The sequence below is a fragment of the Mustela erminea genome, chromosome 13, assembly GCF_009829155.1.
Source record: "Mustela erminea isolate mMusErm1 chromosome 13, mMusErm1.Pri, whole genome shotgun sequence".
Lineage (NCBI taxonomy): Eukaryota > Metazoa > Chordata > Mammalia > Carnivora > Mustelidae > Mustela > Mustela erminea.
In genome coordinates this window covers 85,774,668-85,802,195 of record NC_045626.1, presented here as the reverse complement: position 1 = coordinate 85,802,195, position 27,528 = coordinate 85,774,668, and the positions used below count along the sequence as shown (strand labels likewise).

At 46.3% G+C, this 27,528-nt stretch overlaps 1 protein-coding gene across 1 annotated transcript; it reads left to right on the top strand.

Annotated features, from left to right (window-relative positions):
- The first annotated feature begins 1,296 nt into the window (after positions 1 to 1,296).
- VPS33A (VPS33A core subunit of CORVET and HOPS complexes) lies at positions 1,297 to 25,629 on the top strand. The gene is made up of 13 exons (XM_032309502.1): positions 1,297 to 1,461; positions 3,840 to 3,905; positions 4,355 to 4,482; positions 5,359 to 5,545; positions 11,460 to 11,576; positions 12,523 to 12,697; positions 13,545 to 13,738; positions 15,491 to 15,617; positions 16,463 to 16,530; positions 17,046 to 17,183; positions 19,228 to 19,365; positions 20,724 to 20,892; positions 21,895 to 25,629. Exons 1-13 carry the CDS (start codon positions 1,360 to 1,362, stop codon positions 22,074 to 22,076), a joined length of 1,791 nt encoding a protein of 596 aa, XP_032165393.1. The 5' UTR covers positions 1,297 to 1,359; the 3' UTR covers positions 22,077 to 25,629.
- The last annotated feature ends 1,899 nt before the right edge of the window (positions 25,630 to 27,528 follow it).

The following is a 27,528-nucleotide window of genomic DNA, read 5'->3' as shown; positions in this document are numbered from 1 at the left end:
AGGGGCGCCTGGGTGGCTCAGTGGGTTAAGCCTCTGCCTCAGGGTCCTGGAATCAAGCCCCACATCAGGCTCTCTGCTCAGCGGGGAGCCTGCTTCCCCCGCCCCCACCCTGCCACCCCACCTGCTGCTCTACTTGTTATCTCTCTCTCTGTCAAATAAATACATTAAAAAAAAATAAAAATCTTTAAAAGATTTTTTAATTTATTTGACAGACACAGTGAGAGAGGGAATACAAAAAGGGGAAGTGGGAGTGGGAGAAGCAGGCTTCCCCCTGAGCGGGGAGCCCAAAGGGGGGCTGGATCCCAAGACCCTGGGACCATGACCTGAGCTGAAGGCGTTTAACGACTGAGCCACCTGGGCACCCCCAAGAACTTGTGATGCAGGTTGAGAAGCACTGTGAAAACCGGGTGGAGAAACAGGGCATGGAACAGTGTGCATGAGTGGAAACAAGCTAGTTTAAAATCTAAATGGTTTTGATGGAATCATGGAATTGAGTGTACAAGTCTGTATATCTGGATGATTGTTTGCTTTTCTGCTTCATCCAGAACAGAAGAACAGAACAGAACAGAAATTCTTGTCTTTGCCCACCCAGACTTAATGGTAGTTGTTTAGTGAGCCCTTTCTTCACACCACAGAGTGTAAATAAAGGATTGAAGGAAGCATCCACTTGAAGACCCAACGTTTTCAAGCCTCTTTCACCTCCCAAATAGTCAATTTCCATCCTCCTCGAAGTACTGAGACACACATATCCTCCTAAAACATTAGTTATTAAGCAGTTAAGGTCCAGGCACCCTTCTAAGCTTTTAATATGAAACATGATGTAAATTCCACCTTTTTGATCCTCACAACTCACAAGGTAACATACGAATTTTACTGATGGAACTGGATTCCACGAGGAATAGTGTATGTGTGAAATACCATGCAGTGGAAATTTACCAGAAGAGCTAAACATTGACGTCCCATGACGGATTCCCTCAGCTGCTGTACTCTTTCGTAAAGTTTAGCCTACAAACAGAGCAACGCGAAAGGCTGAGTGCTACAAAAGATTTCCATTATAGTGGGTATGCTTGCTGCTAAGAAGAACGAGTAGGGAGCCGGTCCCCGCCTCTCAACTCAATTCCCAGCGCCCAACGACTCCTAGACCGAGTCAGGGTCCGGATGGGGCTGGGGGACGGCCTTGGGGAGTGTCGGGACCGACGCGGTAGAACAAACGGCAGGCGCTAGGGCCAGGAAAGACCGCAGACGCAAACCCAATTCAGTTTCCGGGTTTACGTGCTGTCGGTCGCCCCGGTCACGTGGCAGTACGGTCACGTGACCGTGTCCGTGGGGCCTCGCCGGGAAAAGGGGCGGTGGGGCAAGATGGCGGCGCACCTGTCCTACGGACGAGTGAACCTGAACGTGCTGCGCGAGGCGGTGCGTCGCGAGCTGCGCGAGTTCCTGGACAAGTGCGCGGGAAGCAAGGTGAGGGACGGGAGGCAGTGTCAGTGCTCTCCAGCCGCCAGTCCGACCTGACCTAATCTGGTTCCTGACCGCCTGAGCTCCAGGTGTATGAGGTCGCGGGGGCTTCCGAGGAGGGGAACAGGCGGGACCGGTGAGGCGGGGAGAGGGGCCTACTGGTAGGTCCGGAGGCGCACAGCTCGGAGTCGGCGTGGCATAGCATTTGTTTTTATTGCAGCGCAGTAAGCCACTGTGGTATCTCAGCCACCTGAAACAGTTGTGTCAGGTGCCTTTCATGTCCAGAGGTCCAGCAGGTCTGGTGCTCCTGAGATCAGGACGCGTGGGGCGGGCGCGGCCCAAGGACATAGACGGTCCCGTGTCCCTGCATTACAGCGTGTCGTTGTATATCGAACCATCGAAAGTCTCCGAAGCACCAGCGTTTTACAGCCTGCTGCTCACACGGATTATGAAATAAATTATAGTTATTTGAGGTTTTACCGTGACCATTCTGAGGGTTGTTTCTCCTGTTAGACGTTTACCACCACCCAGCTTCAGCTGAATGAGAAATGGTAGATCAGGGACTTGAAAGGATTTCTTCTAAGTGGTGTCACCTTTCTTCACTCCCCTTAGGATTTATCAGGCCTCCTTAAGTAATTGGCAACACAACTCCGAAAAGAAAAGGAAAACTGGGGAGTCAATGAGAGAAAAAAAAAGCAGGCTAAGTCCTAGGTGCCCAGTTCAAGCTCAAGAAATGATACTGAAATCTGAATAAAATCATGGGTTGGATCAGTGTTAGTATCCTGGATATAATATTGTACTCTGATTTTGCAAAATGTTTTTTTTTTAAGATTTTATTTATTTATTTGACAGAGATCACAAGTGGGCAGAGAGGCAGGCAGAGAGAGAGAGAGGGAAGCAGGCACCCGGCTGAGCAGAGAGCCCGATGCGGGACTCGATCCCAGGACCCCGAGATCATGACCTGAGCCGAAGACAGCGGCTTAACCCACTGAGCCACCCAGGCACCCTGGTTTTGCAAAATGTTACCACTGGGGGAAGCTGGGCAGAGCATACAAGGGCTCTCTGTATTATTTCTTACAAATAAATGTTAATCTACACTTATCTCAGTAAAAATTTCAGTTAAAAAAGAGAACAGCAGGGCTCCTGGGTAGCTCAGTCCTTAAGCATCAGACTCTTGATTTCTGCTTAGGTCATGATCTCAGGGTTGTGAGAACCAGCCCCATGTGGAGCCTGCTTAAGATTCTCTCTTCCTGGGGCACCTGGGTGGCTCAGTGGGTTAAAGCCTCTGCCTTCGGCTCAGGTCATGATGCCAGCGTCCTGGGATCGAGCCCCAAATCGGGCTCTTGGCTCAGCAGGGAGCCTGCTTCCCTCTCTCTTTCTCTCTGCCTGCCTCTCTGCCTACTTGTGATCTCTGTCAAATAAATAAATAAAATCTTAAAAAAAAAAAAAGTTTCTCTCTTCCTCTTCCTCTGTCGCTCCACCCACCTGGTATGCACCCTCTATTTTTTTTTTTTTTTAAAGCGGGGGAGGAAGAAATGACTCTGGGGATTAGTAGTAGAAAGGCTCATAAGGGCCCAGAGCAATGATTTGTGGGTCACTGAGTTCTAGGTTGGTCCCCCTCTGCTATAGGTAAAATCCAAGGTCCGTATGTGACCCTGGACATGTTACTTAAACTTCCCAAACCTTTTAAAACTTTTCTGTCAAAGTAAGATTTGTAATACCTATATCCAAGGTTTTAATTTTATATAATTTGATTATACGACATTTCCATAGAAAATACTAGGTTGAACTGTTGCCATTAGCAGTTTCCATCTCGTTCAGTCTAATAATTAATACCATGACACAGATACACAACAAACTATAGTTCCTTCTTTCTGTTGAGGACAGTGATTAAGTCTTAACTTCCCCATGACAGCATCACTGCGTCCCCTATGTGGCTCAGTCTTTTAAGACTCCCAACTCCCGATATTAGCTCAGGTTGTGATCTCAGGGTCATGGGATCCGGCTCCGTGTTGGGCCCCAAGTTGGGCTCCGCACTCAGGGGAATCTGCTTGAGATTCTCTCTTTCCTTCTCCCTCTGCCCCTCCCTGCACACTCACTCACTCTCTGTCTTTCTCTCTCTCTAATAAATAAATCTTTAAACAAAACAAAACAAATCAAACAAAAACCCAGCAGAAGCATCACTTGTCCAGGGCTGGTTTTTCTTTAGACCTGTAAGATATGAATGTGGTTAGAGCCAATTAAAATTTTTGTTAATTCAGAGTTTGAAGCAAATATTCCTAGTACATATGACTGCTGTGGTTTTTTTTTTGTTTGTTTGTTTTTTTTGTTTTGGTGAAATTCCTGATATTAACTATAACGAGAGTGTCCCTTCCATTCTACAGGCAATAGTTTGGGACGAGTACCTCACAGGACCATTTGGCCTGATTGCACAATATTCACTACTGAAGGTAAATTAGTTATTTGGGTTTTGTTCAGGAATTAATAATTCTAAGCTTTTGCAATAATAGGATTTTACATTTTCTCCTGAGTAATTGGCTGGCAAAGCTCTTGGGCCCTTAGAGACACTGATACTAATGCATGTCTAACATTCTTCATACAGTGGTCCATTGGCCAGTGATTTTATGCTGATCGTAATTCTAGGGAAAATACTAGCCTTGTAGTAAGTGACCATTACCTAGTGACACTAACGGTTTCTCGAGTGAGAGTCATTTGAATTCAGGTACAGTAGCAGTGACTTAATCCTGAAACTTTGTCCTTTATACATCTGGATTTGGGGAAACTAAATTTTGCTAATCAAGTAATGTCATTCGGCTGGGATTGTTACTGATGTTTGAGTCCGGATATGACAGGTAAAGCTCAGGGTTTTTGTTAACCTTTTGTGTGTGTGTTTTCCTAGGAACATGAAGTGGAAAAAATGTTCACTCTTAAAGGAAGTCGTTTGCCAGCAGCTGATGTCAAGAATATTATTTTTTTTGTCAGACCCAGGCTAGAACTGATGGATATAATCGCTGAAAATGTGCTCAGGTATCTCTCACAGCTTATGTTTGGTCCAAAAGCTGTCGGTTCTTCTCATGTTTTTAACGTACTGAGCCTCTTACGGGAGTTCCTCATCTTGTCAGTTCGGGGAAAGGTGGCCATTTAGAGAACAGGGTAGGCGCGAAAGAGCCTAAGAGGGCAAATGGGAAACTCGTGAAGTTGTTCAAACAGTTGGAGAAGGGGATCAACATATAACCCCATTTTCTGGACAGCTAAAACTGGGACCTATACCAATAGAAAGGACAAAACCAAAACCTCAGATGGTTATTTTTCAATACGCTCAGTATAGTGTGCTTGACTTTCATAAGCAAAGTAAGTACGAGCTGATTAAAATTTAATACTGCATCCAATCTTTAAAGGAAGTTCTCAGCCCCGTCTGCTCTCTGTGGTACAGTTGATTGATGTGGCCCTTAAGATCTTAAAATCATATAGGCTATTTTGGGAAGTCCGCTGTCAAGGAGACTAGACCTGGGAGTCAAGATTGATCTTTCATTTCCTGTAAGACTGTGTCACTGCGTTGGTGGGGTTAAAGAATCATTTGTTTTCAGTAAGACACGGATATCCCGTTTCAATAAACCTGAGAGCTTTAAAGCCCCACAGAAAGTTTAAGAGAAAGTTAGAAAATGCATCACGAAACACTGGCTGTGAATCAATGACTCTTTCCCATGAGGGAAAGAGAGAGCAAAGGGGCAACTGTATAACAGTGTGTGAATCTGAAAGTCAGTATATATGTGTTTATCCAACCAGCATTTATTTAGCGCCTGCTGTGTGCCAAGGCAGTGGTAAGGCTCTGGGAGTAAAATAAGTAAAATAGCCTATGACTTGTGGCTGCTCGTAAGCTAACCAGCGTTACTTCATTTGCAGTGAAGACAGACGCGGTCCAACGAGAGATTTCCACATTTTGTTTGTGCCGCGACGTAGTTTACTGTGTGAACAGCGGTTGAAGGATCTGGGTGTTCTGGGATCCTTTATTCATCGGGACGAGTACAGCCTCGACCTCATTCCATTTGATGGGGATCTCTTATCCATGGAATCGGAGGGGGCGTTCAAAGTAAGTACGACATTCTCCTTTTCAATGTCAGACTTCAGTTTTTGTCTTATTTATGGGCACAACAGTGTCAGTGATCCTGTTTTCATCTGCATTTCTGTGACTTCCGTGAAGCTGAGCCTCTTTCCATGTGTTTATTGACATTTAAGATTTTTTCCTGTTCGGAGATCTTCAGCTTGTTCATTTTTGTTGCCCATTTTTCTCTTTTTAAGGAATTCTTTATATACTGTGCTCACGGATCACTGTGGGTTACAGAAGCCGCAAGTATGTTCTCCCGATCTGTGGTTTTTGCGTCTTTTTTATAATTTTTTTTACTTATACTTTATTATCTTTTCCTTTTAATATCTTTTTTTTTAACTTTTACTTATAAAATCTTTTATCACGTAGACATTTCCCATTATAAAGTGCTTTGCTTTATTTTTTTTTTTAGTAATGGCTTTATTGAGACCTAATTCATATGCCATAAAATTTACCCTTTTAAAGTGTGCGGTGCACCAGTTTCCGGGGTGTTCATGGAATTGTGCACCCATCGCCGCTGTCTCATTGTGGACCATTTTTATCATCCCAGAAAGAAATCCTCTGCCCTTCAGCACCCTCCACCCCCACCCCCCACCACCCCCAACTACTGGCAATCACTAGTCCATCGCCGTCTGTATGGATTTGCCTGTTCTGGAGCTTTCTCATCAATGAAATCATACATCATACCATGATTTTTCATCTGTCAGCCATCATGATGATGCCAACATTAATACGAGGTTTTCATTAACATTAATACATGTGTGTTCCTTTCCCTTACCTATACCTAGAAGGGGAGTCACAGGGTCATACGGTAAAGGTCTGTCCTCACCCATTTTCTGCTCCCACCAGAGAGAGAGAAAGGTTCCAAACTTAAATTCTCACCAGCACATTGTTGTCTGTCTTTTTGAAGTTTGTCATCCTGGAGAATGTGATGCATTTTCTCACTGTGGTTTTGATGTGCGTTTCCATAGGGACTAGTGATGTTGATCACCTTCTCATGAGCTGCTTGGCCATTTGTATGTCTTCCTTTAAAGAAATGTCTGTTCTGGGGCACCTCGCCTGGGTGGCTCAGTGGGTTAAGCCTCTGCCTTCGGCTCAGGTCATGATCTCAGGGTCCTAGGATCGAGCCCTCTGGGATCCCCCTCTCCTTCTACCTGCCTCTTTACTTGTGATTTCTCTCTCTGTCAAATAAATAAAATCTTAAAAAAAAATAATAAATGTCTGTTCTGATCCGTGGTGCATTTTTTTTAAAGCGGAATAGCTTATCTTCTCATGAGAAGAGTTGTAAGAATTCTGGAATGTTCTGGATGCAAGTTCTTTATTGGATTCACAATTTGCAAGTATTTTTTCCTGTTCTGTGAGTTTTTTTCACTTGGTAAAAGCGTTCTCTCCCAATACAAAAAAACTTTTTCAACACAAAATTTTTCATTTTGAAGTTCAGTTTATCTGTTTTTCCCTTTTGATGCTTTTGCTTTCCGTGTCCCGTCTAAGAAATCATTGCCTAACCCAGAGTAACAGATTGACCCCTACGTTTTCTTCAAAGAGTTTTATGGTTTCAGTCTTACGTTAGGTCTTCGAGCTTCTTTAAGTTCCCTTTTATCTGATGTGAGTTGGGGATCCAACTTCTCTGTTTGCATGTGGCTGTCCGTTGTTCAGCACTGTTTGCCTGAAGGCAGAACTTTCCTCATTAAATTGTCTTGGTGCCCTTGGTGTTGAAAATCAGTTGTCCATAAATATAAGTGTTTCTTTCTTTTTTTTTTTTAAGATTTTATTTATTTATTTGACAGACAGAGATCACAAGTAGGCAGAGGCAGGCAGAGAGAGAGGGAGAAGGAAGCAGGTTCCCCACTGAGCAGAGAGCCCGACGCGGGGCTCGATCCCTGGGATCATGACCTGAGCTGAAGGCAGAGGCTTTAACCCACTGAACCACCCAGGCACCCCATAAGTGTTTATTTCTGATGTCCCAGTTCTATTCCATTAATCACTATGCCTGTCCGTAGGGCAGTACCATACTCTGTCCATTACTTGGCTTCGTAGTAAGCTTTGACACTGAGAGGTAGGAGTCTTCCAAGTTAAAGTGGTTAAATATATCACTTTTATTCTTTTAGTTTGTGCTTTTTTTGAGTATTGTTAATCTTTCTCTATCCTGAAGACATGGGAAATCTTATATCTTCCTTCAAAAGTCTTGGAAGTTTTGGTTTTCTGGGGAAAAAAAAAAGGTCAGGGCTTTAATCTAGCTTGAATTGTGTATTTGTGTGGTGTGAGGTAGAGGCTCGTTTAATTTTATCCCGGTGGGTAGCCAGTTGTTCCAGGCCTGGTTTTCTTTGCTGCGTATTTTCTGTGTTTATAGCAAATGTGCACGCCTTTGTTCTCCAGAATAGAGAGTTTTCTTGCAAATGTAATTTTATGTATTTGTTTTACTTACCATCCTTTTTTTTTTTTTTTAAGATTTTATTTATTTATTTGACAGACAAAGATCACAAGTAAGCAGAGAGACAGGCAGAGAGAGACGGGGGGAAGCAGGCTCCCCACTGAGCAGGGAGCCCGACACAGCACTGGATCCCAGGACCCTGGGATCATGACCTGAGCCGAAGGCAGAGGCTTTAACTGACCAAGCCACCCAGGCGCCCCTCCTCCATTGTTTTAAATGAAAAATGTAAAATTTTCAACAAAAGTTGAAAGTTTGACAGGGAACACCCTTATATCCATCACCTGGACTGGAGTCACCATTTTGCTTCATCTGTTTCTTGCATAGCTGTACTGGTGTACCCACGTGTCATTAATTCACATCTCTGTAATTAATGCGAATTGCTAGCAGCTGAGGCAGACGTGTCCCAGCATGACAAGCCCTGTCCAGAGGAGAGATTTCCTATTTGTTTTTATGAAGTTTTGAAAAAAAAAAAAATTATTTTCTGCTGGGAATTTCAAGCTCTTGGTTTTGTACGTTCACTTCAGATTCTGTTTAGAAATCAAAAGATTTTGCCTGGATGGTAAAGCTAAGAATTCCCCCAATGCAAAATTCAACCCCAGTTTCTGATGGAGTTGATGTAACTTTACATATTTATGTGATTTTAAACAATGAGTATAATTCAGTGGGTTTTGGCATCAGAAGGCACAGGTAGATCTTTCTGTGCTGTGGGAATGTGCTTAGGATCTTCTCCATCGTTGTTCTGTATAAAAATGTGGGAATTAGAGTTCACCCCGTTTGTTTAATGTGTCACGGCCTTCATGCATATACATAAAAATCAGTATATATAAACCTGTCTCCTTTACAGAAACTGTGGGCTGTTCTATTGTGTGAGCAGGTGGGATTTGAAGGTCAAAAAGTGTGTGTATTTAAATGTTAACAATATTAGCATCTGTCCCTCCCCAAATGTCCTCCTGGCTTAAAACTCCACAAGTGCACAATAGAGTTGGGATATGAACACAAATAACCCCACCGACGCTTATGTTAGAGCAAAAAATTCAAGATTAATATTTGTTTTTAACTTTTAAATCTTTTTTAAAAGATAGCTTTATAAAAGGAATGTCCGGGGAGCCTGGGTGGGTCCTTCGGTTGAGCATCCAACTCTTGATTTTGGCTCAGGATGTGATCTCAGGGTCATGAAATCAAGGTCTGCATCAGGCTCCGCGCTCCGGTGGGGCGGGTTTGGGGTGGGGGGGAGTCTGCTGGAGATGCTCCCTCTCCCTCCGCCCCTACTCCCACGCTCACTCACTTGCTCTTTCTCTAAAATAAAAATAAGTAAATGTTAAAAAAACAGAATGTCTGTAGTAATACAACTTTTTAAATTTAAAATTATTTGAATGCTGGGCACCTCGCTGGCTTGGTTTGTAGAGCACACAGCTCTTGATCTTGGGATTGTGGCTTTGAGCCCCATGCTGGGTGTAGAGATTACTTAAAAATAGAGTCTTAGGGGTGCTTGGGTGGCTCAGTGGGTTAAAGCCTCTACCTTCGACTCAGGTCAAAATCTCAGGGTCCTGGGATCGAGCCCCGAATCAGGCTCTCTGCTCATTGGGGAGCCTGCTTCCCCCCTACCCGCCCCCCGCTTGTCTCTCTGCCTACTTGTAATCTCTGTCTGTCAAATAAATAAAATCTTAAAAAAAAAAAAGGGGGGCGCCTGGGTGGCTCAGTGGGTTAAAGCCTCTGCCTTTGGCTCAGGTCATGATCCCGATGTCCTGGGATCGAGCCCCACATCGGGCTCTCTGCTCAGCGGGAAGCCTGCTTCCTCCTCTCTGCCTACTTGTGATCTCTGTCAAATAAATTTTTTTTAAAAATCTAAAAAAAAAAATAGAGCTTTAAGGAGCATCTTCGTGGCTCAGTTGGCTAAGCGTCTGTCTGCCTTCGGCTCAGGCAGTGATCTTGGGGGTCCTGGGATCGAGCCCCATGTCAGGTCTCCTGCTCAGCGGGGAGTCTGCTTTTCCCTCTTCCTCTGCCCTCGCCCTCACTCATTCGTGCTGTCTCTCTCTCTCAAATAAATAAAATCTTTAAAAAATAATAATATGATACTATTTTGAGAGTTGTTCCCTAATACTTTTTTTCTTGAATTTTTGTCTTATTTCTGCTCCTGTCAGGGGTTTTAAGTAATTTTGCCAGAAAGTATGTCTTAGATTTTTTTTTTTTTTTTTTTTTTTTACCTTCCTATTTGGCTCTTCCAGACTTAGAAGAGCCATCCTCGAGCACTGCTTCCATTGGTGACCAGATAGTCCTCACAGTGTCTTCAGGGGACAGCCCCCCTTCCTCCCAGGGGCGGAGTGCCCGAGTGCTCTCTTATCTTCCCTAATCCCTCTGGTATTAGACTAGACACGTTGGGTGGGTGGGTGGAGGGCAGGAGTCTGGTGCAATGTACCATTTTGACTTATTATTTCTTTTGGAGGGAGGAAGGGCAGAGGGAGAGGGAGAGAGAGAGAATCTTAATGAAGCAGGTTCCACACACCAGCACAGAGCCTGACGTGGGACTTGATCTCACGACCCTGAGATCCTGACCTGAGCCGAAATCCAGAGTCGGACACTTAACCGTCTGAGCCCCCCAGGCCCCTCATGTACCATTTGACTTGGGAGCACATGATGATTGTGAAAAACAGCTAAACAATTACAAATAATAAAAGCTAACATTTATTAAGCACTTACTGTATGTTTTCAGTGCTGGGATTTAATGTTTTACGTGAGTTTTCTTCATTTACTCCTTACACTATGTAGAATGTACTCCCTTCTACAGGTGAGTAAATTGAGGCACACAGAGGTTCTCTGACCGTCCGAGGGAGCCGCTGGGAAGTGGCACAGAGCAGCTCAGATCAAGGTGACCTGAGTCAGTGTTAGAACTGAGCATTTCCCCTCTCGCTTCCCAACTGGCTTTGTGTGTATTTTGTTGGCCTTGACAAAATGGACCTCATGTATCTTATAAAGTAAAATGTATTTTCTGAAAATGAGTTCATACTCTAAAAATTGTTCAGCTTCATTTTTTGTCAGTGTTTGTGAGATCTCATGTTTGTCAGAACTGCTGAGTGTTCTGTTGTGCGGTTCTCTGGCACTTTGGGGGTCAAAGAATGTGTGCCTTTGTGGGGATTAGCATGTGGCCTTCCCAGAATGCCCTTCCATTCTCAGTGTCCATCTTCGTTAATCAGTTTACTTGAGAGTCGATAAGTAAGAAGAATTGCTGTGCTTGGTGAACACTTTCCTTCCAGAAGGTTCTGCCAGTTGCTTCCACACTACATCCCAGTAGCATGGCTGTTGACCTCGTGTTCTTGACCTCCAGACAGCAGCTTTACAAGATGGTCTTGCGTTCCCAGCTTTCCAGGCAAAGTGGGAAATAAAGGGGAAGTCCCAGGGCCAGACAGAGGCAGGCACCCAGCACGCGCCCAGGGACAGGGGCCTAACTGGAACCACCCTTTCTCCCCGCAGGAGTGCTACCTGGAGAGTGACCAGACGAGCCTCTACCACGCAGCCAAGGGGCTGATGACCATGCAGGCTCTGTATGGGACAATCCCCCAGATCTTTGGGAAAGGAGAGTGCGCCAGGGTAAGAAGCCGTGCGTGTTTCTACGGTGAAGGAAGGGTGCCCTGGTACCCAGAAAGGGAGAGATGGGAAGCTATTTACAAACAAGTACAGCCAATCCTATTTATTTCTGAACTCACCTAATTGCTGAAATGTACATGTAACCCCAAATTGATATTCGCAGTGTTTTGCGGCCACGTCAAGATTGGCAAAAATTTGAGTGGCCCGCTGTGCATGTTCCCAGCTGACGTCCTTGCAAAAGCAGTGCTTGCCCTCTTGTTTCGGCTCTCAGGCTATAAACAAGTGTCCTTTTTGGCCATTGTGTAGTGTCGTGCATTACTTAACACCAGTTTTTTGCATTTTTGTGCTTTCTGTTGGTGATTTCCCTGTTTCACGGGGCCCCAAGGGTGGGTTGTGCGGCACTGCCCGTGTCCCCCCACTCAGGACGCTTGCAGTGCTGTGGTTGGGCCTTACCAAGAGGCGGATGCCGTGTTGGCTCAGCTTCCCGCAGGCCTGAGTGATGGTGCTGTTGACTCAGAGTTCATTGTTGGTGACTCAACAATCTGTAGGAAATAGTGTCTTTAAATAGAGGCACACGGAAAACAAGCTTGCCCGTTGATGAGTCAGTAGAAATGTTGTGACCAGAGGCTCACCGGAGCCTAACCCCGTGTTTCCCCTTGGAACAGAGGCTCGGTATGCGCCGAGTCAGTGCTCGTGGTGGCTTTACAGGGGTCTCGTGAATAACAAGTTCCCGCCTCGCCGAGTGGTGGCAGCCATCGGCGCGCGTGCACATATGGGAGTGGGTGGCCTGCAGCAGACACTTTTCGCTAACTGCTGATTTCTGATCAGTCTCCCCCTTCCACAGTTTCCCTCCTCTTACATTTTTTTGATTGTCTTTCTGGTTTTAGCTACATTTTAAAATCTGCAGCTTCCCAGAAAGGTCCCACCTGATCTAATGTTTTGTTTCCAGCAAGTGGCCAATATGATGATCAGGATGAAGAGAGAGTTTACCGGAAGCCAAAACTCAATATTTCCTGTTTTTGATAATCTCTTGTTGCTCGATCGAAATGTGGACTTACTGACGCCCCTCGCCACTCAGCTTACGTATGAAGGACTCATTGATGAAATTTATGGCATTCAGAACAGTAAGTAAAGTGACATCTGTGTTTCCTGAAAGGTCAATGGATAAAAATATTCAAAAGGGCGTTTTTTGAGGGGAGGGGGTTTCATTTTGGGGGGGTTTTCTTTGAGATGCTTTCTTTGCACATTAATCAGAAGCTATTTGAGAATATACAGTTCTGACTTCTGGCTTTTGGACACCAGATTAAACAAAAATCCGGCAAAAACTGGTGTTGTCGGTCCCACGAAGGCTGGCCGGATGCTTAGCGTGCCAGACTCTGCTTGTCCCTGTGGGCAGTGACCCTCAGTTAGATACAGATGGCACTGCGGTTTGGAGAAGGCGGGCCCTCGGGGCTGGCAGTTGTTGGGAAAGCTTGTTGGAGAGGCCGTATTTGCACTGCATTTGAAGGGTGGGCAGAGAGGCCACAGCGAGGGGCAGGCTGAGTCAGGAACGCAGGGATGCTGTGGAGATCACAGTGCGACAAATCCTGGGAAGGGCCGACACTTGACGTTGGGGACACCAGATGGAAGATTGGGGAGGCCTGCTAGCGTTTAGGTGGGACAGATCATTAGGTCCAAGGTCAGAGACATGTTGGTTTGGCTTTGGCCCACACCATAGGCTTGTTTATTTCTGTAGCATTTTAAATTTTAAAAATGTTTAATAATAATCCTAATAATAATCCAGATATATTTCTTTTGCCATCAAAGTCTACTTTGTGGAAGAATAAAAGCCTCAGTATTATACGCCATTTGTTTCCTGAAGCTGGCTTATTTGTCTCCTGAGTTGGAAAATCCTGTTTTGTGCCCGGGCACCTGATCTGTTCCTTCAGTCAATGCACACAGGACCTTGCTCCCTTCCACTGTCGTTCCCAGGTTATGTGAAATTACCTCCGGAGAAATTTGCCCCGAAGAAACAGGGCGATGGTGGGAAGGAGCTCCCCACGGAAGCAAAGAAACTTCAGCTGAATTCCGCAGAGGAGCTCTATGCCGAGATCCGAGACAAAAACTTCAACGCGGTGGGCTCCGTGCTTAGCAAGAAAGCGAAGGTGATCTCCGCAGCGTTTGAGGTGAGGCTGTTTGGGTTTTGCTGCTGCCCGGGTCGCAGGCTGGACTGCCCCCCCGCCAAGGGGAGGAAGAGCCTCAGGGCGTCCGTGCAGGTGCATGTTTCCCTCCTAAAGACCTGGGGCTCCCTAGGGCTTCTTTTGGGACCTGTTCCCAGACCCGCGACAGAACGTGTTCCGTTTGCTCCTTCCTGGTGGGGCGGCCAGAGCACTGCTTGTACTTTACAGCCTCCCGTCTTCGATAATTTTTTACCTTTTCTTTTCCGTTATTTCCTACCTCCCTCATGAGGAGGCCAGCTGTACTATAAATAAAAGATCCTCCAGAATAGAGCTTGTGGTCAGGGGGGACAGCGCTAGGTCCCCGTGGAGGTGGTGGGTGACAATGAGGGAGGCGGTTCATTATCACCTCCCGCCCCCTCTCACCCGGCCGCTCATTTACTCTTGGGTAAGCTCACTTCCAAAACAGGGAAGTTCAGTAACACGGGAAACTCTACTTAGACTTTGGAAACATAAACTGGGAGAATTTTTGAAAACTAATGTTTCACCAAGTCTGTATTTCTAGATTTCATCTTTCTGACGGATTGTATTTGTTCATTGATTTTCATGTTTCTTTTTTTTTTTAAGATTTTTATTTATTTATTTGACAAAGAGAGAGAGGGAACACAAGCAGGGGGAGTGGGAGAGGGAGAAGCAGGCTCCCCACTGAGCAGAGAGCCCGATGTGGGACTCGATTCCACGACCCTGGGATCATGACCTGAGCCTAAGGCAGCCGCTTAACGACTGAGCCACCCAGGCGCCCGATTTTCACATTTCTGAAGTTACATTTGGTTTACATGATTAAATTTTGCCAAAAAAAAAAAAAAATCCCATCACTAAGCGAGGTCTACTTTGTTCGTGGACAATATTCAGGATTGAGATTCAGCAGTAAGAATGCATCTTTCTTGTCTTTTTATAGAGGATACTTTTGCTGTTTACGTTTCCCTCTTAACATAATGTTTTTGTTTTTTATTCGGAAGTGTCTGTGGCTAACCTAATAGTGCCCCCACAAATACTCAGATGCCCCCGAATGCCAGTCACAATAGGAGCCCGGGCACAGGAGGAGAAAACCTCACACACTTACTCTCTGAAAACTACTAACACAGTAGTCAGGCACCATGAACTCATCTCTGTTTCTCTTGTAACTTCAGAGCTGGGTTTGGCCTGATTTATTTGCATTCTTTTTCTCACGTTGATATAAGTCATACATCCCATGAGCAAGACACAGAAGAGAGCACTTAAAAATAAAATACCTTGGGGGCACCTGGGTGGCTCAGTGGGTTAAGCCTCTGCCTTCGGCTCAGGTCTTGATCTCAGGGTCCTGGGATTGAGCCCCACATTGAGCTCTCTGCTCAGCGGGGAGCCTGCTTCCCCCTCTCTCTCTCTGCCTGCCTCTCTGCCTTCTTGTGATCTCTCTCTGTCAAATAAATAAATAAAATCTTCTTAAAAAAAAAAAAAATCTTCTGGGCACCTGGGTGACTCAGTCGGTTGAGCATCTGCCTTCAGCTCAGATCGTGGTCCTGGAGTCCCAGGATCAAGCCCCACTTCAGGCTCCCTGCTCAGTGGGGAGTCTGCTTCTCCCTCTCCCTCTGCCTCTTACTCCACTTGTGCGCGTGCACACTCTGTCTCAAAGAAATAAAATCTTGAAAAAAAAAGTCTTTAAAAAATTAATAAATAAAATCTCCCCCCTGCTTGATGGGTCTGCCATTTCCTCCATTTCAGGAGCGGCACAACGCTAAGACCGTTGGGGAGATCAAACAGTTTGTTTCCCAGCTGCCCCACATGCAAGCAGCAAGGGGCTCACTTGCAAACCACACCTCGATTGCTGAGTTAATCAAGGATGTTACCAGTGAGTATCCTTGGAGGGATAATTTTCATTGGGGCTGATTTTCGTACGCACTGACGCCAGGATCACAGGCGCCACGATACCTCCTTGGGAAAGGCAGCTCTCTGTGAACATTGTCATTCTCAGTGTTAAAAATTAAGTGTTCGCATGTCCATAGTTAAATGTGTTTCATTGAGGGTTAGCTCATTTTCTTCCCATTATTAATATCATCCTAAAACAAAATATTTGGAAAAGCGGTAAGAGGAAAAACTCTTCTGTAAGTTTGCCACCATAGTGAGGCTCCTTTTTGTCTAGTTATTTTCTCTCTTGTTAAGGGTTTTTTAATCAGACCAATGTGATATTTCTGGTTTTGTTTTTTGTTTTTCCCTTGAAAACTTCCTGCAGAATTGGTAGAGAGATCATACGTTGGGTATTTTGAAAGCGCTCGGAAGATGTCTATTAAACCAAAGACAAATTTACTCACAAAACATGGGGGCCGTGTATTATGGAGTCTTCGGTCCTTTGTTTTCATGTTAATAGAAAGCAGTTAAAACTCGGTTGAATTTGATGATGGTTGTGAGTTGCTAGGGAGATGGGCTTTCCCTGGTACCGAGGCAAAATTCTTAGGATCTGTGTTGAGTCCTAAGGGCCCCAAAGGGGTCAGCTACATCTCGCTGTAATTTAGGAGCACAAGGTCGTAGGGTTTTCTGTGTTTAGAATATTGTTTTCAGATGACAGTTTGAGCCTTTTGCTTGCTTGTTTTTTGCACGTCTTGTTTCTTAATTATCTTCTGTGTCGGAAAGCGCACTGCTCAAATAAATCAATATTTACTTAATTTCTGAGTTGCATATTTGCTGATTACATTTCAGCTTCTGAAGACTTCTTTGATAAACTAACAGCGGAACAGGAGTTTATGTCCGGAGTAGACACTGATAAGGTATGTGAACAAAACAACTGAGAAATCATCGGTGATTTCTCAAACATACGATTATAGGTAGAAGAGCAACGGTGTTGATTCCCGTGCCTTGCCGAGGCATTATTAAGAGCAAGTGCAGAATGTGAAAGTCTAAGTTTCTTCATGTCGCAGACAGTTAGCAAGGCACTTCCCAGCCCCTGAAACCAGCCATCTTTAAGGCCTGTCGTAGTTAAATGAAGATATTTGCTTTCTGAGGGAACTGCTCATGTAATTCCTTTAAAGATCTAACTCTATTCATACATTTGAAATTCATTCAGTTTCTGGAAATTTCCTATGCTCTAGAAAATCTCCTATTTTCCAAGAAAGTCGCACGGTCACACGCCTCAGACATCCTCCCAGAAGGCTGGCTGCTGTGCCAAGATGGGCAGTTGCATTGCCGGAGTGTGTCCTCCACTTTGAAAAATAATCCTAAAGACCAAGTTCCTTAGGCCCCCAAACCGGATGCCGGGATACCTACCTGTGTGTTTTGTTTCCAGGTCAATAGTTACATTGAAGACTGTATTGCCCAAAAGCACCCACTTATCAAGGTGTTAAGACTGGTTTGTCTCCAGTCCGTGTGCAACAGTGGACTCAAACAAAAAGTTCTGGATTATTACAAAAGAGAAATTCTCCAGGTCAGTAGCTTTCAAATGACTTAATCTTTTCAAAAAAATACTGCTTAAAGCTCCTGTTTTGGTATACTGTTTCCACTCTTAAATTTTTTTTTAACACCCAGAGCGGGGGTTGTCCTTGGTATTGGTCACTGTTTACTGTTTTTGCATCACAATAACAGCTAAGGTTTATTGAGCATTTACTATGTACCAGGCTCTAGTAAAAGAGCCTTATTGTATTCATTTGTTTAATCCTCACTACAGCCCTGTGAGTTAGATACTGTTATCGACCCTATTTTATGGATGAAAAAACTGAGGCACAGGGTCGTTCTGTAGCTTGCCCAAGGTCACCCGGCTAGTGAGGGGCAGAGCCAGTGCCAAGGCCCAGGGAACTGGGGTCTGGCGCCCTTGCTCTTACCCAGATTGCATTTGATGGAGGAAAGGACATCTTTGCAAATTTTCTGATATGATCCCTTAGCAGACATACTTAAGCCCATTTTACTTCATGATTAGGAAAAGGCCACCATTATTTTAAAAATTCTCCCCTGTTTGGATGTGTCTCCTGTAGTATTTATTTGCTATCACCAGGCACAGTTAAAGTCATTATGATTAAAACTAAGTGCTCAAATTTTTTTTTATATTGTTTTCTCTTTTAAAAAAAATTACACAGATGACGCATGCATTCTCATCCTATAAGATTCAAATAAGGCGAAGTGTCCAGGAGCAACACGTGGTCCTCCCCGCGCCCCACTCCCGCCCCCATCGCCCTCCCCAGACAGGACCCGGGGCCGCAGTTAGGTTATGCGCCTCCAGACTCCCTTGTTTGCATTTATGGGCAAAGAATATTCACTCTCACTGACTCTGGGGGGAGACTGGCTGGGTCCGTGTCCCGGCTCTGTTACTGAGTAGCTGTGTGACCTTGGGCAAGTTATGTAAACGTCTCTGTCAGATGGAGACAGTAGTACCACCCAGCCCGTCGGGTTCTAATAAAGACACGGAGTTGGTGCGTGTGACACCCTTACAGCAGACACTGCCCCGCACACGGAAGTGTTATGTAAGCGCTGGCTTTTACTCTTACTATTTACTGTATCTTTAATTTTTTGTAAAAGATTATTTATTTATGTATTTGACAAAGGGAGAGATCACAAGTGGCAGAGAGAAGACGGGAAGCAGGCTCCCCGCTGAGCAGAGAGCCCGATGCGGGGCTTGATCCCAGGACCCTGAGACCATGACCTGAGCTGAAGGCAGAGACTTTATTTAACCCACTGAGCCACCCAGGCGCCCCTTTACTCTATCTTTTTAAAAACAGAAAGAAAGTCCTTCTGTATATAGTATTCTATTACTGTATTTTTTGTCCTTGAGAATATATCCAGGGGCGCCTGGGTGGGGTACTGCCCGTTGAGCACCCAATTCTTGGTTTCAGCTGAGGCTGTGATCGCAGGGTCCTGAGATGGATGTGGGGTTCCGTGCCCAGCGGAGTGTCTGCTTGACATTCTCTCTCCCTCTCCTGTGCCCCTCCCTCTGCTCATGTGCACATGCACTCTCTCTCTCAAGTAAATATGTAATTAAAAAAAAAAAAAAAAGAATATATCCAGATCTTCCTCATCAGGATATATCGATGTGCCTCATTCTTTTTTTAAATATCAAATTATATCACACTTAAAACATTTATTATTTATTCGATGCTCCCTTAAGTTGGGTCCATAAATTCTGACTTTATTCTTTTTTAATAAATCCTGACCTTAAAGGAAAAACTTGAACTTGGTCTTTGAAGCAGGGAGCTGGTTAATTGTGACGAGCACGCAGGTCGCACACTCCACGCGGCTCCCGTGCCCATAGACAGCCCATGGACTTGGGGTCCCAGCACGCTCCACGCGGCCCCCGTGCCCGTAGACAGCCTGTGGACTTTGGGTCCCAATACGCTCCACGCGGCCCCCGTGCCCGTAGACAGCCCGTGGACTTGGGGTCCCAGTGTACAAACGAAATCCGTTTGTTAGAAGTGCTCTTTTTAGAAAGTGGTGAAACTCTTTTCCTGCTCTGACTTCTGTCCAAACGGCTCGCCTTGCAGACGTACGGCTATGAGCACATACTGACCTTGTACAACCTAGAGAAGGTTGGCCTGCTGAAACCACAGACGGGGGGCAGAAACAATTACCCAACCATCCGGAAAACGCTACGCCTCTGGATGGATGACGTGAACGAGCAGGTGAGACACGCCCCTCCGCTTCAGCTCAGTTTACCTCCTGGTACCAGCCTGGGCCCGAGGGCAAGGAGAGGGAACTGCCGCAGAAAGCTGTTCCAGAACCTGGAGAGAAGAGCTGTGTGGAGAGGCCATCTGACAAGACGAGGGATGAGAGCCCTCTGGCCGAGAGGCACAGCCCGCCCCCAGCAGTGTGGCAGAAGGAAGCCAGGGCCGTCAACCCGACCCCTCGTGCTGGCCACTCTCCAGTTTCCATCTGGTGCCTCGCATTGGCCAACCCAAGGAGGGCGTCGGGGCACATTGGCATAGAGCCTACAGGTTCGCCTCCTGGACACAGAGCACCAAGGTGGGGGAGCGAGGAGGCAGAAGGATCTGGAAAATGTCCAGCACGTGTGGTAAAAATGTCGGCCGTACAGAAGTAAGGCAGACAGTGAAGAGTCAGGTTCCCTCCACATCTCACCCTGGTTTTCCCTCAGAAGGAACCGCTGTAACCAGTTTTTTATTTGTCCTTCCAGGAAGGTTCTGTGTCTCTACAGACCTTTTAACATAAATGATGCATATTTATACCATTGGCCTCCGAAGTAGAGTGCACGTTGTCTTACATTTATTGCTGATTCCAGTTTTTCTAAATTTCTTATTTTCTCTTTTGGTCTTTCATAGGAACTTAATCAGGCTGCCTCCTACAACAAAAGCTAATAATTAAAAGTGGCAGAATCGGATTATCTTCCCCCTCGGGGACAGAATATACATACTCTTAATTTCTATATTGTACAGCGTAATAACAATATATGAGTTCCTCTCTCTTCACTGCTCTGACCTGCCTCTCCCTGCCCACCCCAGCCACCACTTAACACCACATCTCGAAGATCCTTCTGTGATCTATCCATTCTTTTTTGTATGTTTTTTTTTTTTAATTGCTGCATAGTGGTTTTGCAGCTAAACCTTAATTTATGACATAACAGATTTCTCCTGATAGAAATTCAGGTACTTCCCAGTCTTTTGCTAGTACGCACGGAGTTGCGGTTAATACATCGGGCTTTGGTCTCTTCCTGTGGACGAGCCCTTCTGTCAGAGAAAAGCCCGAAAGTAGAACGCCTGGCTTCCAGGGACATGCGCATCGTCACTCGGCTAGAGAGTGCTGGCTTTCCTTTTAAGAAGTTTCTTGCCAAAAGCAGATAATAGCATTTCATGGTCAGTGCCTCGAGATGCTTTGAGTTCAAAGCTAACCTTGGGACGTTGCGGAGTTCAGTTGTGTTTCTGCCTTCAAAGCCAAATCACTGAATTTGGGGTTACCCAAAAGGCCGCTGCTCAGTGGCTCTGCGTCTCTGTAGCTACAGACTTTCCCCCCTCTCATGATTTCACAGAATCCCACGGACATATCGTATGTGTACAGTGGTTATGCCCCTCTCAGCGTGCGCCTGGCGCAGCTGCTCTCGCGGCCTGGCTGGCGCAGCATCGAGGAAGTCCTCCGCATACTCCCAGGGCCCCACTTCGAAGAACGGCAGCCCTTGCCCACGGGACTGCAGAAGAAACGTAAGTCTGTGGCCAGTCTCCGTAGAGAATTACGTGCTGCTGGTGTGGTTTTCGTGGATTGTGCAGTTGCTTTGTAAAGTACATTTGTAAGGTATTTGTAGGATTCAGGGTCGGGTAACCTCTTTTGTTAGTTGCTAACAAAAGCTCTAGAACCCGGCATTCCCTCAGGAGAGCAGCTTTCAACTGCTGAGTTGACGATCTCAGCTCGAAAAAACATTGAGATCAAAATCGCATTCCTGAGTTTCAAAGGAGCTGTCTGTACATACCAAGACACAGTTAACTGCTTTTTCTTACATATGATGCTTTTTTTTTAAATTAAAGATTTATTTTAGAGAGGGAGGGAGAGCAAGCACGGGAAGAGGCAGAGGGAGAGGGAGAAAGCAGATTCCCTGCTGGGCTCAGAACCCGACTCAGGGCCCAATCCCAGGACCCTGAGATCACGACCTGAGTGGAAGGCAGACACTTAACAGATTGAGCTGCCAGGTGCCCCCCAATGATGCAGGTTTTTTTAAAGATTTATTTATTTTTAGAGCGAGCACACGTGAGAAAGCAAGTGGTAGGCGGGGCAGAGAGAGAGAACCTATAAGCAGAGTCCCTGCTGAGCACAGAGCCCAGCTCTGGGGCTTGATCCCATGAGGTCATGACCTGAGCCAAAACCAGGAGTTGGGTGCCCGACCGACTGAGTACCCAGGCACCCCCATGTTGCAGTTTTTTAGTTTAGTTTTTTTGTTTGTTTAAGATTTTATTTATTTATTTGACAGAGAGAGACACAGCGAGAGACCGAACACAAGCAGGGGGAGTGGGAGAAAGAGAAGCACACGTCCCATTGAGCAGGGAGCCCGACGTGGGGCTCAATCTCAGGACCCCAGGATCATGACCTGAGCCAAAGGCAGATGCTTAACCCACTGAGCTGCCCAGGCGCCCATGATGCAGTTTTTTAAGACGTGGTAGGAGAAGAACCCATAATAAATAATTGTTTTTTCTGAAATGTTTCCCTTTCAGGTCAACCAGGGGAAAACCGAGTCACTCTGATATTTTTCCTCGGGGGAGTAACCTTTGCCGAAATCGCTGCGCTGCGATTCCTGTCCCAGCTGGAAGATGGAGGTACAGAATACGTCATTGCCACCACGAAGCTAATGAATGGGGCCAGCTGGATAGAGTCTCTAATGGAAAAACCCTTCTAGGGGGATCAGAGTCGACTTGAGTGAACTACAAAATAAACTGCTCCTTTGGAGAAGCCGCCCACTGAAAAATGACAGGAGAATACAGAATTTACTTCGGGGGTCAGCTTCTTCAATTACACTGGTTTCTCCTTTCTGCTTCTCTTTCGTGTTTCTAATTTCTTGAAGAAAAAAGAGAAGAGAATCCACCTGGCTCCCAGAAACACCAGTTGTTAATGTTCTAAGCTCAGGGTCTTCCTTAGAGACCCTGCAAACGTTTTAAGGACAGTGGGGACAGATAATCTCGTACAGCTGCGCAAATGAGGTCGTTCTTAACATAGGAAGGTGGAGACTGGGCTGAAGATGAAAAGTAGAACGTCTCACCCCTAATGGACAGGAATTTCTGGAAGGCACGTCAGGCCTGGGGCGGTAGCTAGGCGATGGAGCAGGAGCTGGCCCTGTCACTGAGTTGAGATCTCTTTGTCCTGCAGATTAGGCCACATTCTGTTTGGTGGTTGTGAGCCCCTGTCTTAGGTGATCCCTAAGGCAAGTGTTGATTCCTTCTGCTTCTCAGTCTTCTATAAAGCAAGAGGCGTGGAGATTTCTCCAAATCAAAGTTCGTCAGCTGTCTGACCAGCTGGGTTTCTGTGGGTCTCATACTTGTCAAGGGCTTTTTACGTCGAAGAACGTGAGGTTGGGGAGCCGCTGCCCGAGAATTTTCTTAGACGCTATTCAGACGCTTTCTGAGCACGCGTGTTGTTCCCGGTGTTGCCGTGGTAGATGCTTCCGCCCAGGCGTTGGTTTTCTTCCCCGTCCATCGTGGGCCCCAGCACCAGCTGGTCCCCCGTGAGCAGCAGCGACTCCTGCTTCTTCGGCATTTGGCGACGCCACCCGCACGGTAGCTGTCGCACGTCCTTCTCTACACTCAGCCTCTTGCGTCTGTTTTGCTCGGAGACATACAGCTCCGCTGCAAGCCCTGGTCCAGCGACCTCTGCCTCCTCTGGTGCAGCTCGTCCATGACCTTGGCATCCAGCAGTCGCAGCTGCTCCTCCTGCAAGGGATGGTTAGCCTGTGGGACAGAGGGACAGGGTGTTGGTCGAGAGGCTGAAAACCTGCGTGTGTTCCTGCCTCCCTCCTGCTCCGTCCCAGCATCGGGAAGTTAAATCCAAGAACGGGACCAAACGGATGGCTTCATAGGCCTTGCCCAATCTCCCCTTTGTGGGGGGATCAAGGTCAGCATCCTTCCTCCGGGGAGGTGTGGCTTCTGTTGTTTCTCAGTAACCACACATGTTTTCTGCTCATTTTGTTCTGTTAGTGAAATTCTGGTAGCACAATGCACGCTGTGAGTGAAAGAGAAATTCTACAAAAACATCTCTGTAAGAATGAGGAGCAGAAGAGGTCCTATTTAAAAGATCTCCTTCTCATGCATTCCACTTGGCCTTGACATTCAGTATTTGGAAAAGGGTCTTTAAAAAAACCAGGTCTGTTATAGAAAATCTGTTTTCAAATACTCATTATCCCAGGGAGATTCGTTTTATACCTTCCAAGCCCCAGCTGTTGTCAGCCTCAGCCGCTTAGAGAACGAAATCCACCTTGTCCCTCAATGTCTTTGGCTCACGGGATTCAGTTCAAGTCTGGTCAGATCTCCTTGGCCGGGGTTTTTGTTCTGTGAACAGACCCTCAGTTGTGTCTCATGTGTCGACATTCACTCGTGACTCTGTACTCGCTTGCTCAGAGGATAGTTAGGTCGGCTCTTAAAATGCATTCAGCAGACAACTTAAAAACATCAGTTGCTTCATTTGTATGCAAATAGAAAGTGCTGGATAATTATATATTATACGCCTTTGTGTGAGTTCACTTAATCCTTGAAGCAGCCTCTGTCTCAAAGGAGTATGCCCTTACTGGGAAAGGGTATGTGAATGGTACATTTATTCCTAGAGAGGGCGGATTGTTTACATCATGTCTGGACTTTTGTCTAGCTAGGTAGACAGTTCTGCCTCCCCAGCAACTCCATAAAAAAGAAGTCTACATAGATAAAGAAGTCTGCATAGGCACTATTCTGTGTCTTACTGTATACTTTAGAGTTTTAGCCAACAGAGAAGTATTTGAGTTGTGGTTCAACTGTAGAACAAAAGAATACAGGCATACTGAGAGATACTTGGCTTTGGTTCCAGAGCACCCCGATAAAGTGAGTGTCGCAATTAAGTGAGGTGAGTGGATGTTTTTGTTTCCCAGTGCATATAAAAATTATGTTTACACTATCCTGTAGCCTCTTAAGTGTGCAAAAGCATTGTGTCTAAAAAAAAAACTATATTGCTTTATTAAAGAATTTGGCTACAAAATACTCACCATCATCTGAGCTTTCAGTGAATTATAATCCCTGGTCACCATGACGAATATAATAATAATGGAAAAGCTTGAGATAGGAGAATTACCAAAATGTGACAAAGTAAGCAAATGCTGTTGGGAAGATGGCGCTCGTCTGACGGACTTGTTCAGCACAGGATTGCCACACATCTTCAATTTTTAAAAACCACACTGTCTGCAAAGTGCAGTAACATGAGGTGTATCTCTAACGGTTAAAAGGAGGAATATGAAAAATAGCACATTTGATTCTTGAAGAGCACTGGGAAGGTTTGGCTGCTCTGGCTCTGCCGTCCCTAGAAATGGATTACAGTTAACCGTGACCTGCTGGTCTGCCTCTTGTTCTCACTTGTACATTAAAGATTGGCCTGTCACCAGGAGGAAGTGTCTGTATTCAGCAGAAATTCAAGAAGAAATACTTTTTTAAAAAAATTACCAAGTGAACGGAGTGTCTAAAGCCGATAGGAAGAGGGACTGTGGTAAAATAAAGATGGCGGGTCGCACCAGGGCAGCATCCCACAGACTGATCCGTGGAGAGCCGGAATTCTGCTCTTCGGCCAGATGTATTACACGTAGTCAGAGGCTGAATAATCTGCCACAGAAAATAGAAGATGCCTTTTTGTCTGCCAGTGATCTAAGAAAAAGGCAGTAATGGAAACTTTCTCAGTTGCTCTTATTTGGAAATGAATGTCTGTGAATTTTAAGCCATGTGAATGTACCATTCACATACCCTTAAGCTTCTGTACTGCGTTGGGGACCGGAGTCTGCAGAGCCTGGAAACCTAAGTGCTCCGAGACATCCATCTGAAGGACGTGGGAGTGAAAGCCGACCGAACTGCGCCTGCTTTAGTAGCCTCTCTTTTTCGTCTGTTGCTCTGGGGTGGGCTGAGGGTATAAATCTTAGCCATACTTTTTTTCCTTTACCTAGACAGGACACACAAGCCCTTCAGATGACCAATTCTCTGGGGGAGCAATTACTACTCACTGGCTTCCTGAGCAGCTTGATAATGTTCCGCTCCTGTTTTCAGCAGGGCTGCGGCCGAGGCAATGATTTGATCATAACGGACCCTGATTAGATTAAGGAGCCATTTGCTTCTGGATGATGATGTTGATAAAAAAGGGTTGATGTCCACACTCCCTGCTATTTTAAAGGTCAAAAAAAAAAAAAAAAACCCCAGTCTTTAATCACAAACTTACAACAAAAAGCAAAATAATCTGAAGCAGCATAAAGTTTTGTGCTTTTTCTTCATTGTTACATCTGGGAAAGAGTCTGTTCTTTACTTGCCGAAACCCTAACTGGCTCTTTTTGCATCAGTCTTGGGAGTTGAAATTGGTAGTAGGCTCACTGGGACGGTGCCTGTACAGTGCGTCTCTAAACTGCTAAACTCAGTCAGTTAGAATCAAGCACTCAGGAGCTCTTGGTTTTCCAAGCTCCGGTTTCTCACATACATGCATACATGCATACTCACACGTGTTTTTAAGATAACAGCCCTTGCTGTAGTTGGACAGTCATAAGTGAAAGTCATTTGTATAGTGGTTCTTCTAGTCTGAGACTCAAGAGTAGGATAGGGCTCCTCTTCAGTATGAGCTTGTTAGAAAAGGATTTGGACTGTATCCCACCGGCAGCATTGAGAAAAGCAAGACAAGAAGGGACATGAAAAAAATCCCCTAGTGTACCACTTGCTCAGCCCATCTGATCAGGAGTTTTGCAGGCATCCTTAGAGCCTGTGGGCTGTGGTGGTGAAAGCCGGGGGAGGCGGCGGGGTGGGGGGGAGGCAGGGTTGCCAGTGCCCGCCTGGCCTGGGATGGGCTCTGCGCAGCTCCCTGATTGCTCAGGGACCACGTGGAGACTGTGATTGGTCTCTAGACCACACCTAGTTGGTGAGTGCAGCTGTTCCCTGAATATCCCACAGCTCTGCCTAGATCGCTGGAGTGCGCACACGCCTACCTTCAGACACCAGACCTGGAGAGGAGCCGTGGAGCTGCTGCAGCAGAGGAGTCGTGGAAACTTTGCTGAGTGAGTGAAATGGGGGGAGAAGGAAGCTAGTGGCTGGCCCTAAGGGAAGTTGCTGGGCAGGACAGCAATGGAGATGAAGAGCTTGTTTGTGATTGTTGCCATGTAATTCCGTCTGTGGTGGAAGATAGCAGGACTGGAACAGGTGCCCAGGAGCACAGTTGGGAAGGAGATAAGCCCAGAATCAAATTGATGCCCACCCCTTGGCACTCCTGCAATAGTGGCTGCCCGTGAGGGCAAGCGTCCTGCCCACAAAGCAAACATTTTCAAACTCTGCATGCTGTCCAGCCTTGGGGTCCAGGGAATTGCAAAGGGCGTCAGTGAGGACCTGCTGTCTTCTCCCCTCCGAATGGATCTCTCTCCTCTTCCCCTCCCAGGCAGCACTGACAGCTGGGGATGCATCTTGAGCGATGGGAAAAGCAAGCCTTACTCCACCAGGCCATTAGCAGCACTCACAGCATTAAAAATGCAGGAGGTGGATGGGAGGACAGAGGGCCCGTGATGAAGACTAATGCAGCAGCCGAGACTGGGAACAGACAGGCTTCTCTCTCCTCAGAACCCAGATCCAGATTAGGAGCCAAAGAATGAGGGGAGCTTCTGGCTTAGAAGATTTCTATAGTGTAAATGCTAAGAGGGCCTCTAGCTGGTTGTTAGGGAGAAAATCAGAACTTCGGGCTTCTTCAGCCTTAGGACAGCGTGTTTACCCCTTTTGAAGGCCAGGACCTAGGCTAGGCTCCTGTGTCCACATCGCCTACGACACTGACTGGCTCAGCAGCGCTGGCTCGGTGGCTGGGGGGTGGAGGAGGTGACCCTGCGGGGGACCGTCCCCTTTGCGCGCTCAGGGACTCCCGAGTGCCCCTGCCCCGCAGGTCCTCGGGCCTCCCGCGCACGGCGATGCCGGCCTCGTCCACCATCCACGTGCTGCAGCTGCTGCGAGAGCTGCTGGCCTTCGTGCTCCTCAGCTACACAGTGCTCATCGGGGCGCTGTTGCTGGCCGGCTGGACCACCTACTTCCTGGTGCTGAAGTGACAGCGCCCAGAGCCCCGCCCCCCGCCGTGCTCGCCTCGTGCCCGCCCCCACCCGCCCGCCCCACGGCGCG

Coding starts and splice junctions, on each gene's coding strand:
- VPS33A (XM_032309502.1), top strand. CDS start 1,360: ATGGCGGCGCACCTGTCCTACGGACGAGTGAACCTGAACGTGCTGCGC. Junction 4,483..5,358: donor ATCGCTGAAAATGTGCTCAG/GTATCTCTCACA, acceptor CTTCATTTGCAG/TGAAGACAGACGCGGTCCAA. Junction 19,366..20,723: donor TGGATGACGTGAACGAGCAG/GTGAGACACGCC, acceptor ATGATTTCACAG/AATCCCACGGACATATCGTA.